Source organism: Drosophila melanogaster, chromosome 3L (genome assembly GCF_000001215.4).
Source record: "Drosophila melanogaster chromosome 3L".
Lineage (NCBI taxonomy): Eukaryota > Metazoa > Arthropoda > Insecta > Diptera > Drosophilidae > Drosophila > Drosophila melanogaster.
In genome coordinates, this window is record NT_037436.4 from 25,654,028 (window position 1) to 25,672,530 (window position 18,503).

Here is an 18,503-nt window from a genome sequence, read left to right on the forward strand (position 1 = left end):
AAATGTATGAAGTTGCAATTGACTCTATTTATGTTTGTTAAACGGCAAGTTAATTGCTAGTTCATGTTTTAGTAACTGCAGGAGAGATTGAAAAGAGAAAGAATGAATAATTCAAATAAAATTCCTATATTTTTATTTGGCTCGTGATAGGTCAGGAAGGCCGGGTCGGAGAGAATTCCGGCCAAGACCACATTTCTTTGAAGTGCGATGCATCATAGCAAGCGCAGAGCCGGTTTTCTGCTGACTTTGGGCGCGAGACTGTTACAGTTTCTGCCACAGACTCTGCCACGGGCTCTGCCGCGGTCTCTGCCAGAAAAAGATAACACTTGATTAGACGATTTGGATTGAATGGATATGATATTGACGGCTGTGGCAAAAGGGCTGATCAGTGGAGATTCATTTCGTTTGGAGGATGGCACTAGCATTGCCGTGGTGCAAGTGTTCTAGTGTTCAAAACGCAGTGCATGGCAGTGACTATTTTAAATTAAAACTGGAAAAATGTTTAGATTCTTTCTCAATTTTTTTATTTGAACTGCCATTTTTCACCGGTACGCCAAAAATAATTCACACATTATACAAAACTTTTACGCCGAAACTTGCGGTAAGTGTTAAGAATATATAAATAAAACAGAATTTGTTGTTTATGATTTATATTTTGGTTTTAATTTAATAAGCGTCCAACGCTTGTGGGCGTTCGAGAGGGCGTAACAACATAGGTAAAGAAACTTGCGCTGCGTCTATATCTCTTGTATCTGTATGCATAATCTCAACCTTTTCATAGTTTTTGAGATCTCGACATTCATACGGACTGACAGACTGGGTTAGATCCGAATGGATCTTACATACTTTAAACGAATCTAGTATACCCTTTCTCTCTACCAGTAACGGGGACAAAACCAAGCTAATAGCTGTTTATATTGTTCTTTATTTACCTAAAGAATTAAATATATATTTGATTAGTTTTGTTTAAACTTTAGCAGAGCTTATACAAAAATATACAATTAACAAAAACCTAATGAGTTCCTAAGAAGGCCACTTTATTAGTAAAAAACGAAGGTATTTTTCTTATTTTTTTAAATTATCCTATGTCAGTAACATGATTTTCTAATCCAGCCCGATATAAATTAAAGATGACTTTTAAAAATGTTTTGTGCAGATAGCTGGATAAAAATACAAACGGGGCATATATATATACATATATATATATCAAATGGGCCAGCAATTATATAGGCATGCACTTACTTATATACATATATATATATATATGTATATATATATAATTACAACTTCGCGGTTTGTTGGTTTATAAAAAAAGTATTTTTATTGATCAAAAACTTAAGCGAATGTCGGAGACAAATTCACGTCTTACACAATTGAAGTATGAATAAAATCTAAATCTAATTTGCAAAGCGAACGCTTAGCAAACCCTTGGCTGAGCTTATTTACTTCTTCATATTGAGCGTACATAGGCTCTCATTTATGTTTACGTTAATTAGGCGCTCTCTTGAGTGGATTGCGCATGGATATAGATCAGCCGAGTTTGAGCTACGTGGAAAGTTTTGACCCTTAAAGCTGTGTTAGCAGTTTTGACCCTCTGGTGGGAGTCGCGAATGCGGCTGCGGATGTTTATGTCTGTTGGATTGGGTGCCTTCTTGAGTGGATCACTCATGGGTACTGATCAGCCGAGAACTTGAGCTGCGTAAGCGGTTTTGACCCTTTGGTGGGAATAACTGATTCGGCAGCGGATGTTAATGTTTACATTAGGGTACGCTGGATTTGTTATTGTCACCAGAATTGGGGTTCTTATTGGATATGTCGCATGAGGACTTAATTGAACGAACAGCGTTTGTAACGCCAGAGGGTCAATACGAGTTCCTTTCTCACCACAAAAATAGAGTATCTCGGATTTGAAATAAGCAACGGAGAAGTCAGGCCAAATTCACGAAAAATTCAAGCTTTAAAAGCATTACCATCACCCCAAAATGTCTCACAGCTAAGACAATTCATTGGTTTAGCCACATACTTTCGTTAATTTGTGTTAAATTTCTCCCAAACACTTAAACCTCTGTATCTTCTCACATCTAAGAAAAACACTGACTTTGTTTGGTTACCAGTGCATGAACAGGTGCGAATAAAAATAATAACTATATTGACCCAGACGCCAGTTTTAATCATATTCGATCCGCAATACCAAATAGAGCTGCATACTGATGCATGTTGTATTGGGTATGGAGCGATCCTGTTACATAAAATTGACAATAAACCTCATGTTGTAGAGTATTACAGTAAGTGTACGGTGGGCGTTTTTACAGGCATTTGATTTCGAAATAGAGTATAGAAAAGGCGTGCGAATGGCGCATGTGGATTTTCTCTCTCGAAATCCAGTGCTTGAACAACAGAAAGGTATGAATAAGATTTCAGAGTTAAGAATCAATTTGACCGAGGTATCTGATAACTGGTTGGTTTCAGAACAACAGCGAGATACTGAGATACAAGATATAATTGTAAAGTTAAAAAATAATGAGTTCCCAGGAAATCTGGATAAAACATATGAATTGCGAAAGGGAATACTTCATAGAAAAATTCAGCGAAATAGTAAGACCAAATGTTTGCCGGTAATACCAAGGGGTTTTCGATGGGCCGTCATAAATCACGTCTATGAATCCATTATGCATCTTGGATGGGAAAAGACGCTGGACAAAGTCTATTGTTATTACTGGTTCGAAAATATGCCTAAATATGTGCGTAGATTCGTAGAAAATTGCATTACATGTAAAGTTTCTAAGCCACTAGCGGGAAAAGTGCAGGCTGAGCTGCATCCTATTCCTAAAATAGAAATACCGTGGCATACGATACATATTGACATCACAGGCAAATTGAGTGGCAAAAATGATTTGAAGGAATATGTCATCGTCCTTATAGATGCCTTCACCAAGTTTGTTTATTTTCATCACACACTAAATGTAGATTCTGATAGCTGCATTAAGGCTGTAAAATCAGCCGTGTCCTTGTTTGGTTTACCCACTCGAATTATAGCAGATCAAGGACGTAGTTTCGCAAGTAAAAGCTTTCGCGATTTTTGCTCCTCTCAAAAAATTAATCTACATTTAATTGCTACGGGTGCAAGTAGAGCAAACGGTCAGGTAGAACGTGTCATGAGTACCCTGAAAGGTATGCTAACGGCTGTCGAGTCTAGTCAGAGATCATGGCAGGATGCGTTGGCTGAAGTGCAGCTAGCAATGAATTGCACGACTAATCGTGTGACTAAGTTTAGCCCTTTGGAATTATTGATTGGTAAAGAAGCTCGACCTTTTGGCTTGTTGCCGCTAAACGAAGATAACGATGATGAGGTAGACAAAGAAAATTTGAGAAAGGAGGCTAAAAAGAACATGAAAACTCAAGCAGAATACGATAAAAATAGGTTTGATAAAAATAAGGCTAAGATAGTACATTTCAAAGTGGGTGATCATGTTTTGCTCAAAAACGAAGAACGTCATCAAATTAAACTCGATCCTAAATTTAAAGGGCCATTTGAGATAATTGAAGTATTGGGTGGAGATAGATATACGCTAAAATCTTTAACATGTAAACGAACATATAAGTATTCTCATGAATGTTTAAGAGCAATTCCAAATAATCAGATACACGATGAGTTATGTAAAGACAGGGACAGCACGATGGGAGTTGTGCCTGTTGCCCAATAGAGAAATTGAAGACCGCACCATAGCAGAAGAGACTTGTTATGGCGGGGGTCATTTGTGTAAAAGGAACTACACAAAATATAGGTTCAGTTTGTGTAAAAGGAACTACACAAAATATATGTTCAGTTTGTGTAAAAGGAACTACACAAAATATAAGTTCAGTTTGTGTAAAAGGAACTACACAAAATATAAGTTCAGTATGTGTAAAAGGAACTACACAAAATGTAAGTTAATTATGTGTAAAAGGAACTACACTAAAGATAAGTTTATTATGTGTAAAAGGAACTACACTAAAGACAATTTTATTATGTGTAAAAGGAACTACACTAAAGATAAGTTAGTTATTTGTAAAAGGAACTACAAAATTTGTTTGACTTAAAAGATTAAGAGAAAAATGTGTTAAAGGAATTACACGAATGGTATGATTTATTAAATTTAAACTATGTTACGAAAATTTAAATAATTGAGTCATGTTATGATAAGGATAAAATTTGAATCAGAAATAGAATAAATGGAAAACATTCTTAGAAATATCCAGAGAGCCTTGGAATCCTGAAGCATTATCACTTATGTGGTAGATTTAAGACAACACACGAGGACGTGTATCATGTCAGGAAGGCCGTGTTGCATTACGGATGTATTCTGACCACTGTACGTGTCTGTCATATTATTAACATGGTTTGACCACTGTGCTTGCAAGACGCAGCTGGGCAATGAGTTCGGTATATTGAGAGGTCATTCTTAGAATTAGTACCGTTACGAGTGAGGCGACGGCGTTGTCGCGTTGTCGCCTAGTGTAGTCCAGCTAGCGTGTGTAAAGGATAGATCGATGCGTAGAAAATACGATCAGTTGCAAACAGACGTTCGCGCACGCCGGTTGGAATTCGCTTCACTCAAATAGTTTAATTGCCAACATGGGAGATCAGGCACAAGAAAATGTTAACGCTGCGACAGATACATGATTTTATGACTTATATCCTAAGGCATTCTATGATTTTGTGTATGGCTGTTCCTATGTGGTTATGTTTTTTTTTTTTTTTATTATTTGACTTACGGTAGGAAAATTAAAATCTTCTAAAGATACCACCTACCGTCCGTAGGTGGCATGCACGATTCATAAGCCCTATTCATAAGCCTACGTACTAAAACAAAAACCTCCGCGTGCTCTACAGTCCTTGCTCGCTCACCGGGACTGCCAGTCAAGGTATGACTTCGGTGAGCAGGATGTGAGGCCAGGTCGCACTCCCTCCCTTCAGTGTAGTCCATGGGGGCTCCTCCTTCCACCCTTTAGTCGCCTTTTACGACGAGCCGGGGACGCTGAGGATGAATTCTTCGCCCGCCGTCACCCAGGACACCAGTTTGGGCTTAGACATCCACTCTGTTGGCCATCTCGTCTGATCCGACACGCTTCATCATATTGATGATAATGCTGTGTCTCCGCTCCCAAGCCCCGCTGTTCGCCAGCATAGCCGCGAACAAGCCACTAGGGCTGAACGGGGTACCTGACAGCGTCTTTAGCTGCTCTCTCTCCGCCGTGAACCTGGAGCAGTGCATTAGCACATGTTCTGCTGTTTCTTCACCGTCGACGCAGAACAAGCATTGGGCTGACTCTACGTGACGGAACCGGAGTAGATAGACCCGGAAGCAACCATGGTCCGTGAGGAACTGGGTTAGGTGGTAGTCCAAGCATTTGTGTTGGCACTCTGCCCAAACCGTCATCTCTGGGATGAGCTGATAAGTCCACCTCCCCCGTCGCGACGTTTGCCATCTGCTCTGCCATTCACCTAATAGCCACTCGCGGGAAAAGTGCAGGCTGAGCTGCATCCTATTCCTAAAATAGAAATACCGTGGCATACGATACATATTGACATCACAGGCAAATTGAGTGGCAAAAATGATTTGAAGGAATATGTCATCGTCCTTATAGATGCCTTCACCAAGTTTGTTTATTTTCATCACACACTAAATGTAGATTCTGATAGCTGCATTAAGGCTGTAAAATCAGCCGTGTCCTTGTTTGGTTTACCCACTCGAATTATAGCAGATCAAGGACGTAGTTTCGCAAGTAAAAGCTTTCGCGATTTTTGCTCCTCTCAAAAAATTAATCTACATTTAATTGCTACGGGTGCAAGTAGAGCAAACGGTCAGGTAGAACGTGTCATGAGTACCCTGAAAGGTATGCTAACGGCTGTCGAGTCTAGTCAGAGATCATGGCAGGATGCGTTGGCTGAAGTGCAGCTAGCAATGAATTGCACGACTAATCGTGTGACTAAGCCCTATTGGAATTATGCCTACGTACTAAAACAAAAACCTCCGCGTGCTCTACAGTCCTTGCTCGCTCACCGGGACTGCCAGTCAAGGTATGACTTCGGTGAGCAGGATGTGAGGCCAGGTCGCACTCCCTCCCTTCAGTGTAGTCCATGGGGGCTCCTCCTTCCACCCTTTAGTCGCCTTTTACGACGAGCCGGGGACGCTGAGGATGAATTCTTCGCCCGCCGTCACCCAGGACACCAGTTTGGGCTTAGACATCCACTCTGTTGGCCATCTCGTCTGATCCGACACGCTTCATCATATTGATGATAATGCTGTGTCTCCGCTCCCAAGCCCCGCTGTTCGCCAGCATAGCCGCGAACAAGCCACTAGGGCTGAACGGGGTACCTGACAGCGTCTTTAGCTGCTCTCTCTCCGCCGTGAACCTGGAGCAGTGCATTAGCACATGTTCTGCTGTTTCTTCACCGTCGACGCAGAACAAGCATTGGGCTGACTCTACGTGACGGAACCGGAGTAGATAGACCCGGAAGCAGCCATGGTCCGTGAGGAACTGGGTTAGGTGGTAGTCCAAGCATTTGTGTTGGCACTCTGCCCAAACCGTCATCTCTGGGATGAGCTGATAAGTCCACCTCCCCCGTCGCGACGTTTGCCATCTGCTCTGCCATTCACCTAATAGCCACTCGTGTGCCTTTTGCCTGGAAGCGCCACTCCGCATTAGGCTGAGAGCCTTGATCTCCAGATCAATCGGCGGCAGGCCTGCCAGCGCTAGCGCCGCGTCTTCGGATATGGTCCTGTATCCTCTAATGAGCCTGAGGGCCATTGACCGTAGCACCGAACGAGCTCCTTTCAGGTATGAGACCCTGCCAGTGGCATTGCTCCAGACTGGTGCAGCGTATAGCAGCGAAGCCTTTGCTACTGACACCAGCAGTTTTCTGGGCGGGTGTCTTGGGCCTCCGACGTTGGGCATAAGCCTCGCCAACGAAGAGGCTGTGACTGCTGCCTTCTTGCTGGCGTAGCTCGCGTGGTCCTTGAACGATAGTCTGCGATCTATCATTACCCCCAGGTACTTTAGGGACTCTTGAGAGGTCACCTGTGTACCCTTGACGGAGACCAGCATGTTCTCCACCTTTTTCCTGCTGCTTAGTAGGACTGCTTCGGTCTTGTGAGCCGCTATTGCTAGCCCGGCTTTCTCGAGCCAGAGGATGGCAGCACCGATCGTAGAGTTGCATTTGTCTTCCAACCCTGCGATTGTTTTCGAGACAGCTGAGATTGCCACATCGTCAGCAAAACAATGCAGCTCTACTCCTACGGGCCTGTTGATGCCCAAGATCCCATCGTACATAATGTTCCATAGGATTGGTCCAAGTACCGATCCTTGGGGAACACCTTCCGAAACTCGGTATCTTTTTGGGCCATCTTCCGTATCGTACCATAGGACCCGGTCCCTAAAGTAGCTGCCAACGACTATCCTTAGGTACTCCGGGATCCCCATACGGTACATGGCCGCGAGGATTACGGGCCATCTGGCGGTGTTGAAAGCGTTCCTTACGTCCAGAGTCACAATTGCGCAGTATTCCTTCCTGCCCCCTAACCATCTATCACCAGAAATAGCGGTCTTGGCGATGTTACAAACGGCCGAAAGAGCGTCCAGAGTGCTCTTTCCTTTCCGGAAGCCATATTGATGGCTTCCCAGGCCGTTGATGCTCTCGGTGATTGCCTCTATTCTGGTATACAGGATACGTTCGAACAGTTTTCCTACTATATCCAGTAGGCATAGGGGGCGGTAGCTGTTTGCAGCATGTGCTGGTCCCTTGCCTTTCGGCAACAGGACTAGCTTCTGGCTTTTCCACCTTGTTGGGAAGATTCCGTCCAGAAGGCATTGCTGGAAGGTGGCCCTGAAGATTTCAGGTCTACCCAGCGCCACTGCTTTTATAACAGCTCCAGGAATACCATCTAGTCCAGGGGCTTTGTTGGGTTGGATGCGCTTGGCTGCCTCGGCGACTTCAAGTTCTGTGACGCACGGGAAATCTGGGACAGGGGCTGCCTCTATTGGCCTCCATAGTGTGGTCTGCTTTGGAAATAGCTCCCCTACTATGTTAGCCAGGACCCCCGGGTCGGATGGGGTTGCCGCTCTCCTCCTTAGCTTTTTGGTAACAAGCTTGTAGGCGAGGCCCCAGATATCGCTGTCTACGCCATCCTGCAGCTCCTTAAACGACCGCGCTTGGCATGATTGCGTCGCAGATTCTTCCCAGCATATTCATGAGGCCTGCAGCCATACTCTCTGCGTCCCCATTTGGGTTTTCCAGGGAATTGATCTGATAGGCCAGCATGGCCTCATCGATCTTCCTGGTGTCCCTTGCTTTCCCGGCTGTTCTACTCTGCCGTCTCCCGGGCATGCCCTCCAGGGAGAGACTGAAGGAGATCAGGGCGTGGTCGCTCAGCGTCATGACGTCATGGACCATCCAGTTGTTGTTGTCCACTAGCCCTCTGCTGACAAAGGTAACGTCAATAAAGGACGTACCCCTATCGTTGTTAAACGTCGGCTTCCGTCCGTCGTTCAGCTGTATTAGGTCCAGCATTCCCATGGCGTCTATCACAGCTCGGTGTTGGTGTTGGATGCCCTGCTGCCCCATTCCGCTGCCCAGGCATTAAAATCGCCGGCAATGACCTTCGGGCAGCAACACTTGAAAGCTACTCTACCTGACTCGTCTAGGATCATGGAGGATTGTCCCGTTCCAATAACGTAAGGTTCGCTTAGGAGCATGATGTCTACATTGCGCTCCGCCGCAGTCTGAGCTGCTGCGCAATGATTAACATTGAGCTGTATAACGCTAATGTGGGCGTGCATTAATGTGGCTCTTGGCTTCTTTTTTCTTTTTTACCCGTCGGGTGCTTTTTGTCCACGTCGCTGCTGCAAATCAGGCCGGACGTCCTGGGTAATGCGGCACATTGATCATCGCGTCGGTAGCATTTAGCAGCAGTGAGGCTATCTGCGTTCTGTCTCGCATTCTGCGAAGGCCCCTGACATCCTCTGGGTTTAACTGTATGCCCTGGAAACCTCTAGAAACATAGTGAACTCACGCAAATGTCAGCAAAACAACAACTTATCAAAACAAATGCCGGAACGCGCTGTGTGAACTTTTTATACAAGTTATTTCCCTACAAGTGATTGTCCCACATCTTGTGTTCCTACATTGTTTCTGGGTAAGCACAAGTGCCAAAAATGCTGACGCCTCCACTTGATTGCTAGGGACTTAGGGAAATATTTCGTATGTTAGTTTTAGTTTCAAATGATCAGTTACAATAAACGGTCGCTTGCAATCTACAAAAATAACGGGAAAAACCTGTAAATATTACCTGGCGCCCGAACAGGGACCAGCGAATAAACGAGAACGAGTCCTAAGTCCGCGACTTAATATCAAAATTTTGTAAAAAAAAATTTTTTGGTTTAATTGTGCTGAAGGAACTCCGGCACAGGCAAAAAGGATGACATTCACCCAGGCAGAAGGAGTGACCACAACAATTTCATTTTAACTATTAGCATCGCCATCTTGGGGTAGCAAAACGAAGAACAGCAATTTCGCCGAAACGACCCAGTAAAAAAGTAGAAGTAGAACAGAGTACAGAATCATAGAAGCGCAGCACAGTTAACAGCAACAATAGTAACAACAACAACAACCACAACAACAACAGCAACATCATCATCAACAACAACAACATCAGCAATTTAAAATTCAGGCTTCCACACAGAAATAGAAATGAGCAAACAAATACACACGCATTCCGCATTTTTCTGCCCACAACTTTTTTTAAGTTCGAATTGGTTTAGGTTCGCTTCGTGTAATTGTTGTCCGAATTAAAAGCCAACATGGCAAACAACATTAATAAAATAAGACCTTCGGTTTTCAGTTCAAATGAGAGACCGCTATCCTGAACAGCATCGCGTAGACTTGAGTGTTAAATAGTTGACTGTCTTAATTGGCCAAAGGGCGGCCCAAGTTTTACCTGGACTGATAAAACAAATGAATAATGACACTCTTGAATTACTGACGTGAGCGATCAGGTCGTCGATCCCGAATACAGAAACAATTTTGTGGACTTTGACAGAGTGCCTGATATCGTTAAATCGATCAGGGAATTCTCTTTAAGTGCAGCAGAATTCGGGTCCTGGAAAAAGAGCGTTGATAGAATCATGGAAGCTTATACCCCATTTGTTGGTACTCCAAAATATTATGGTATACTTTATACCATAAGAATCAAAATTGTCGGAAGTACTAACGTGGCACTCGAGTCCTACAGCATTCCTCTGGACTGGATGGCCATGTCGAGATGTCTCACTCTACATTACGCAGATAAACGGGACATAACTACCTTGGAATACCATATGTCAACTTTGGTTCAAGGCCACCTGCAGTCGGTGGAAGACTTCCACCACGTCCGTCTAAAAAATCTTTCTCTTATTTTAAATAAGGTCGGCTCGCGCAAATGAGCCGAGAATCCGAGCACTTTGTTACAAAAATGTACAGAGATAAAGCTCTGGATACTTTTATTAGAGGCATTCCAGTAGACTTACCTCGCCTTTTGGCAATAAAGGAGCCAGCTGATCTCCCCTTAGCTTTGCAGTATTGTCTTAAACTTGAAAATCAAACTTACAGATAAATCCATGCGGCAAATAAGGGGCAACAGTCGAGTTTCAGGGGAAGCGAAAAACCCATACCGCCACCCCGCAATTTTCAGCCGTCGAATGCCTTTGGCCATTGACAGCCTCCACCGGTCCCTCCACGATATCTCTTGAGGAGACCACCACAACACTTAGGCCAGCCACTCGCTGCGCCAGGACAATATGTGTCTAATTTCCGAAATGCACTGTTCGCCGCACCCCCACAAAACTATCAAAAGCAATGGCAACAATATAATGCCCCACCCCTTTGCGATCAAACCACAACCAAGACCAAGCATGGCAGGCTATCAACGGTCGGTCCAAGAGTATGAAACCCAGAACGACATAAACGGCACAATGAATGAATATTGTAATGACAATAAGGACGGCGCTCAACGAGACCACGTGTTGCATTTTTTAGAGTAGAAGACTCCTTACTACCATACTTCGAATGTAGAGTGGGGAGCGGAAAATTTTTTAGAATGTTGATTGACACAGGCTCTAATAAAAATTACATCCAGCCAAATTTGGGGTTGAACGCGATACCAAATAACAAGCCTTACATAGATGACACTCCAGGCGGCGATGTGAAAATATCGCATTACAAAGGAGCACCTTTTCGATTTCGAAATAAAATTCTTTTTATTACCATCACTGAAGACTTTTGACGCCATACTTGGCAAAGATACAATGAAGGGAATGGGAGCGAAAATTGAAGCAAAACCACTTCGCTGGCTTTTGAGAGGAGGGGATAGTCGAATTTCCCAGACTTATCTCATTTTTATCGAGAACACTCTTGAAGGCGGAAGAAAATTATGCCACAAATGAAAAAGAAATGTTAGCAATTACCTGGCTCAAAAAAGCTCAAAATTTACCTTTACGGTAATGCAAAGGTGAAAATCTTTACTGACCATCAGCCTCTGACCCATTCTCTCAGTAGTTGAAATGGGAATGCGAGGATTAAAAGATGGAAAGCATACCTTGAGGAATACGACTATAAGATTTACTATACACCAGGCAGAGAAAATACTGTAGCCGACGCTGTGTCCAGAGGACCGACAGTCGAACAGATAAGCACAGTAGCCTCAACATTGCACAGCTCCGACAGTTCGAGCCATTGGCTGATACGTAGCGACAAGCCCCGATAAACGCATTTAAAAATCATTTTCTTCAGGAAGTCCGAGTCAGAGAATTACTCATTCACCATTCCGTTTTCAACATTCCTTTGGCATTAAGTGAATCGTATATTGTTCACACCTGATAGCCTCTTGTCAGATTTGAAGGAATATCTTAACCCATCCGTGATTAATGAAATTTTTACATGTGAGGATGTAATGGGGAAAATACAAATTCTCTACCCCATCCATTTTCTGGGTTTCAAGATTAGATTCTCTCAAACTAAAGTCAAAGACCTTGTTAACGAAGCCGAACAGGAGGAAGAAATAATTAGGACACATAACAGAGCTCACAGAAATGCTGTGGAAATTAATGCTCAGTTGTCCGAAAGAGTATACTTTCCTAAAATAAGGAAAAAAGTTTTGGCTATCGTGAGTCAGTGTAAGTGTTTGGTGTGTAAGACCTCTAAATATGACAGACATCCCACACATCCGGAAATCACAGAAACTCCCTTACTAAAATACCCCAGACAGATTATTCATGTTGACATCTACTCGACAGAACGCCATCTGGTGCTCACAGCAATCGACAAATTCTCCAAGCTGGCTCTGGGAAGAGTCATTAAATCGAAAGCTGTGGAGGACATTAGAAACCCCTTAAGAAATATCGTATACTATTATGGAGTGCCCAAACTAATAGTAATGGACAACGAAAAGTCCCTCAACTCAGCCTCTATCAAATTCATCTTGACAGACCACCTGGGCATTGAGCTCTATAAAGCACCTACGTACAAGAGTACGGAAGATCTTTGAAATAATAAGATGTTTGAACTTCCCGATAGAGCCATCTATGAAAATGGCACTGTTCATTCGGTCACAAAAAAAAAGACTCCTAGAGGTGTTCTTCGGTAGGATTGCTACCGTGGCTCCAGAAGAATACGAAGAAGCTAGACTAGAAACCGACAAGAAAGCCCATTAAGTCCTATATCAAAGGGCAAGAAATTTTCGTTAGGGTTAATACAAGATTAGGTTCTAAGCTATCAAGTAGATTTAGGAAGGAATAAGATAAGGAAGACAGAAGTACTACAATATTAACGGAATCAGGAAAATTAGTACATAAAAGTAACATTATATCATGATTACTTTCAGGATCATGACCTCAGCAATAGACAGCTAGAAGACAGAATGAACATACTATCTCACGTGACCACGAGAATACAGAATTCAATTAGAAATGATTGGAATTTGAGAGGTGAGTTGGACATAGGTTTGCAGATTTAGATTGGGCTCGTGAAAGAAGAGATAGCGTTTTACACAACGGAACTTCAATTTTGTATGCCATATTTTTTATGCCATTTTCTCCCCATATTGAAATCAGCTAATTTCTTATTTCTTATATTTCCAATCAAGATCAGTAAAGAAAAATATTAATTTACCAACTAAAGAAAGACGAAATGTACGGAATAAATGCCTACTGCAAAAGTTCCAATGTAAAAACAAATTCATTAGTAACTTAAGCAAAGGCCATTGTCTACCAGAACTTTTAAATTGAAAGCAATCAAGGTGGGAGTACACCAAGGCAGAACACATACCAGCAATAGAGGAGATAGACGACGGGCTGATATTGCTCAAAGGCTTCAATGGCACGGTGAACTGGAGGGACATCGAAAGACGATTGAGTGGCACTTACTAGACAACGTTCCTGAACGAGATCCCACAAAACCTGTGACACCACTGATACAGTGACTCCATACGAGGTGGGACGACTACAAATTCTCTCGCTAGAAGGACTCGAGCAACTTCATCCGAATAACACATCCGAGTTGCACGAACTTTGAACGCACTCAACAATAAACAGAGTGTTCGGCGCAGCGATACTTGTTACGATTATTATCCTCGTCTTTATAATAAATAAAAAAATAAAAAAAATAAATAAAAAAAATAAAGAGGAAAAATAGGTGATTTTTCAAATCGACGCACCTGGCATTGTAACCATTAATGCGGTGCCCAAACCACCACGAATTTAGTTTTAAATGATCAGTTACAATGAACGGTGGCTTGCGATCACAAAAATAAAGGAAAATAACTGTAATGTTAAAGTGTATACTAGATTCGTCGAAAAGTATGTAACAGGTAGAAGGAAGCGTTTGCGACCATATAAAGTATATATATTTTCCATCAGGGTCAATAGCCGAGTTGATCTGACCTTGTCCGTCCGTCCGTCTGACCGTATGAACGCCTCGATCTCAGGAACTATTAAAGCTAGCATGAGATTAAGCATACGGATTCTAGAGATATAGATGCATCACAAAACTGCCACACTTTTGAAAAATGTTTAGATTTTTCTTAGTTTTGTTGTTTCTCTTGCAAATTTTTATCGGTATACACTATTAAACAATTTTAAAATATATTTTAAAATATTTTAAAATATATCCCAGAAATACGATTAAATTTTGCGTCCGCATTCCCACTAGCTGAGTAACGGTTATCTGATAGTCGGGGAACTTGACTATAGAGAAGATCGTCAGTATCTTAAACAAACGGTACTTACGAAAAGCAAATCATTTCAGTTGTTTCTTAGAAATTTAGCAGCACCTTGGAGACACAATTAGACTTCCGCGCCTCAGCTTTCTTTATCTATGCAGTCCAGCTGAGTGAGTATCTAAGTTATTCTCTTTCGCGAACTCTCTCTTGTACTCTCTCACACGTTTGGCTTAGCGTTCTGCTCTTCGTAGTGCAATTTGTATTATTCTCGCTTTCGTAACCAATGCATGCGCGTTTTTGGCAAACTTCGCAAGGAAAATAAACGAAATCTTTTGAATTGGATACAACATAGAAATCGTCTTTTATTTTCGCGAAAACAGCTAATTAAAACAGCTATTAGCTCAACATTTTGATGGCCCCTGTTCATGAACAGGAAAGTGCAAATTGTACAAAGCTGTTTAGAGCTTTAACTTTATTTAATTCGCTGTTGTTGCTGTCTGCTTTGTTTGACACCAATTTGCGTAGATTCAGACAAAATTATAGTTACATTGGAATTAACTCCACTCTGCATTAATTTTGTTTAGCGAATGCGTTCTTCATGTGCGGTTAAAGCTGAAAAATTCTCTTCGAGCTCAAAAGCTGGAATTTGAGGAAATTGAATAAGCAAACAGACTTATTACAAAATTTTGTGAAAAGTTTCAAGCCTCTTCCTCAACTGAAAGCATTTATGGCCGTGATCTACATACAACGCCGACCACTGTGGGACTTCCGTATTAAAGCAGTGTTGTATTTTTGACTTGCGGAGTAAATCGAGTGGCGTTTCATTCCTCCTCGATCAACTCTCTTTGGTGGTCTTTGAGAAGCTGAAGTAAAGACAGCAAGGCATCACCAAACCCATTATAATAACAAGACACGTAACGGCGTCACTATTTTTGGTGACGGGAAATATTTACATCTCTTCGATCACCAAAAATTGGAACCGTAAAAATCTAAAAATATAATTTGCTTGCTTATATGAATAAAAATAATAAACGATGTAGTCTGTATCTGTGAGTAGTTGTGCTAAAAGACGCTTTTCGGAACGAAATCAATTTTGATCTAAGAATCGAAAATACATATTTAGAGTTTTGGTCAATTTCGTTGCAAAACGATCTACTAAAATATTATTTACAAATTAATGCCTTGAATCTTATTTTTTTAAGAAGGGTTTTTAAGTGATTTTTACAGTTGCTCTAGCAACTTTGAATGGGTTCTCAGACATTTAGCGACGGTTTGTATCTTGCAAGTAACATAACTAATAATATTCATAAATATTCAATTTACATTTAATTATGCGTTTTTCTTTTCCATTATATTTCCTTTTTCTCTTTTATTTTAGTTTAATAGCATTAATTAATATATTTATAAATAAATATTGTTTGTTAAGCTAATTAAAAGACGAGGCTTACTTACCGATTTCGAACGATATGTTTTTATTGGTTTTAGCGAAAGAGATTTTGAACCGATTCGATGTGTACAAGATAAAGAAAGCGAATTGTAATGAGCGACTTAATTACAGAGCGAACAGAAGAACACTAAGCCACAGCAGTGCACTGTTGTAGGTGCGAAAAAGAGCACAACAGGGAGCTGGCGAGAGAGGTGAGCTTAGATAATAGTACACCTGGGTGCCGTAGAGCTAAATTGTGTCTCCAAGGTTGGCAGCAAATAAACAAAAGAATTTTAGGAATTGCTAATTCGGCTGCGTGACCCGACATAGTTATTATAAATTATTTCCAATACAGGAAATAAATAAACATAATAAATCAATACGGCTATTAATATTGAATTTTATATGCTGTAAAAATTGAAAAATTTATTAAAAATGTACATTCTTGTATTCTTTGGGAACACTTTCACTTTCTGTGCTTTAAAAGCACAATAGCAGGCTTCCTAATAGTTGATTATGATTATTTTGTACAATTTACAATGCATGAGCATACCCAGTCCGAAGTGGAATTATTCCGGAACGCGTTCCTTCATTATCCGAGAAATGTGATATAATAATAATAATAATAAAAATATTAATAATAATAATAATAATAATAATAATAATATTAATAATAATTAATATGATAATAATATTAATAATAATAATAATAATAACAGTAACAATAATAATAATAATAATAATAATAATAATAATAATAATAATAATAATAATAATAATAATAACAATAATAATAATAATAATAATAATAATAATAATAATAATAATAAAAATAATAATAATAATAATAATAATAATAATAATAATAAAATAATAATATTAATAATAATAATAGTAATAATAATAAAATATTTTTTTGTCTCAAACGTTGATGTTAAAAGTATGTGAGTTCGTCAATGGTTGTCTCTCTAAGCAGATTGTAAACTAACCTGAATACATGGCTAAAGTCCTTATTGGCACTCGTGTTTCCATTTAGGTGTTTTTTGACTGTATCAACTAAATTAGTTGATTTTTTGGAATGATAGTCCTCGTAAAATTCTTTAATGTTGTCTCTGCATTGATGAAATCGTCCAGCTATTCCCTGATAATCATGAAGCTTATCCATTGCTGTGGGATTTGTCAATAAAATTATTTACTGTTGCAAAATAGTAAAAATTAATAGCAATTTGCTTACTATGCAACAACTGTTATCTTATTTTAAGTAAAACGACCAAGTTCATTTAATATTGAAAGTATGTAATTTGCAGTACATACAATTTCACAGCAATATTTCTCTGAGCATGCGCCAAGCCGTAAAGTATGAATTTAAAAGTATGTATATATGAATGAGAAAAATATCTTGAAAATAAAAGTAAGTGTTAGCAGTTAGTGGAAACCTTATTACAAGACTAAAATGTGTTTTAAAGTCGAATGGATTACCAGATTCCCTGAATATTGTTTACAGGTAGCATTTATTATTTTATCATTTATTTTTTACCCAACCATCAACCAAAGATACTAGAATAACTATATAGATAATAGAATAATTATTCTAGTGTCTTTGCATCAACCCAGGCCTTTCTGTACGTTCGTTTGTTTAGAGAACTATTAGATCTGGTCTTCACGCATAGCTCACCGCTCTTCACCAATGCTAGTTGAAATAGGTAATGTAATGTAAATAATCATTAAACTGCTTGGCCTTATTCCTTTCCTATTTTTATTAAATTGTACAACTATAATTCGTCATCATCCCTGTGGGCTTATATATCGCTCATGGCAACAAAAAGGTTGCAGATTTATACGGTTCGATTCGCGAGAAGATAGACGCGATATAGTAAAGAGAACAGAAACGAGGAAAGAGAGAGTCAAGATTACTGATAATAGGATAAAGTCTATTATAGTCAGAACATAAAACTCTGTAAGGGTCATGCAACTCATAGTTAGATCTACAATGATTTAAGATAGGGGGTATATAGTTTCTAGTGAATCTACTTGGAACCGAGAAGTTAAGCCGACTTATCAAGTCGGGACTCTCAACATCCCCACGAATAAGCTTACAAATAAAGACTGTTCCAAGCATAGTTCTACGGTTAGCTGAGACGGTAAATTAATTAAAAGTAGTCTACTAGAACAAAGAGGTAATATACGGTTTGCATCCCAATTTAGGCGCCGCAAAACAAAAAGTAAGAAGTTCTTTTGGACCGATTCAATCGGTCCGAGTGGACTACGTATTGTGGACTCCAAACAGGTGATCCACACTCAAGAATCGAACGGTCTAACGAAATAAATAGGTTTTTGTCATATAAGGATCATCAAATTCCTAAGACCACATTTTTATAAAAACAAGCACACCCCTGGGCTTATTGACAATAGTCAAAATATGGTCAGAAAATTTTAGTACAGGGTCCAGAAGAACACCAAGATCATCAACCCGTGTTATTCTGTCCAAAGAGCACCCACTTAGAGTGTAGTCGTGCGTATTGGGTTAGCACGACAGGTCATAACCTTACACTTTGAGCCATTTAAGTCTAATAAGTTATCACGGCACCATATTTGAAATCTGTCCAGATCGGATGGTAAGTCCAAATGGCGCGAAATGTCCTTGTGCTGGAGGCATAATTTAACATCGTCTGCGTACATAAGTACACGCGAATGTTTTATTACTACGGGGAGGTCGTTAATAAAAGTAAAAAGAAGCGGACCAAGATGGCTCCCTTGTGGGACACCGGATGTGACTCGGAGAATACCAGATAGAGAGCTTTTAAAGAGGTTGCGTCCTGCCATTCAGATAGCTTAAAATCCAATTT

General features: G+C 40.5%; 1 protein-coding gene across 1 annotated transcript in view; it reads right to left on the reverse strand.

Annotated features, from left to right (window-relative positions):
- lovit (loss of visual transmission) overlaps window positions 1-16,953 on the reverse strand; it is a 434,041-nt gene extending 417,088 nt beyond the window's left edge. Inside the window, exons 1-2 of the mRNA NM_001316486.1 lie at window positions 16,892-16,953; window positions 16,647-16,824 (exon numbers count right to left, since the gene is read on the reverse strand). Coding sequence (NP_001303415.1) covers window positions 16,647-16,822 — 176 coding nt within the window. The 5' untranslated portion in view covers window positions 16,823-16,824; window positions 16,892-16,953. The remainder of the gene's footprint in view (window positions 1-16,646; window positions 16,825-16,891) is intronic.
- Window positions 16,954-18,503: the final 1,550 nt, after the last annotated feature.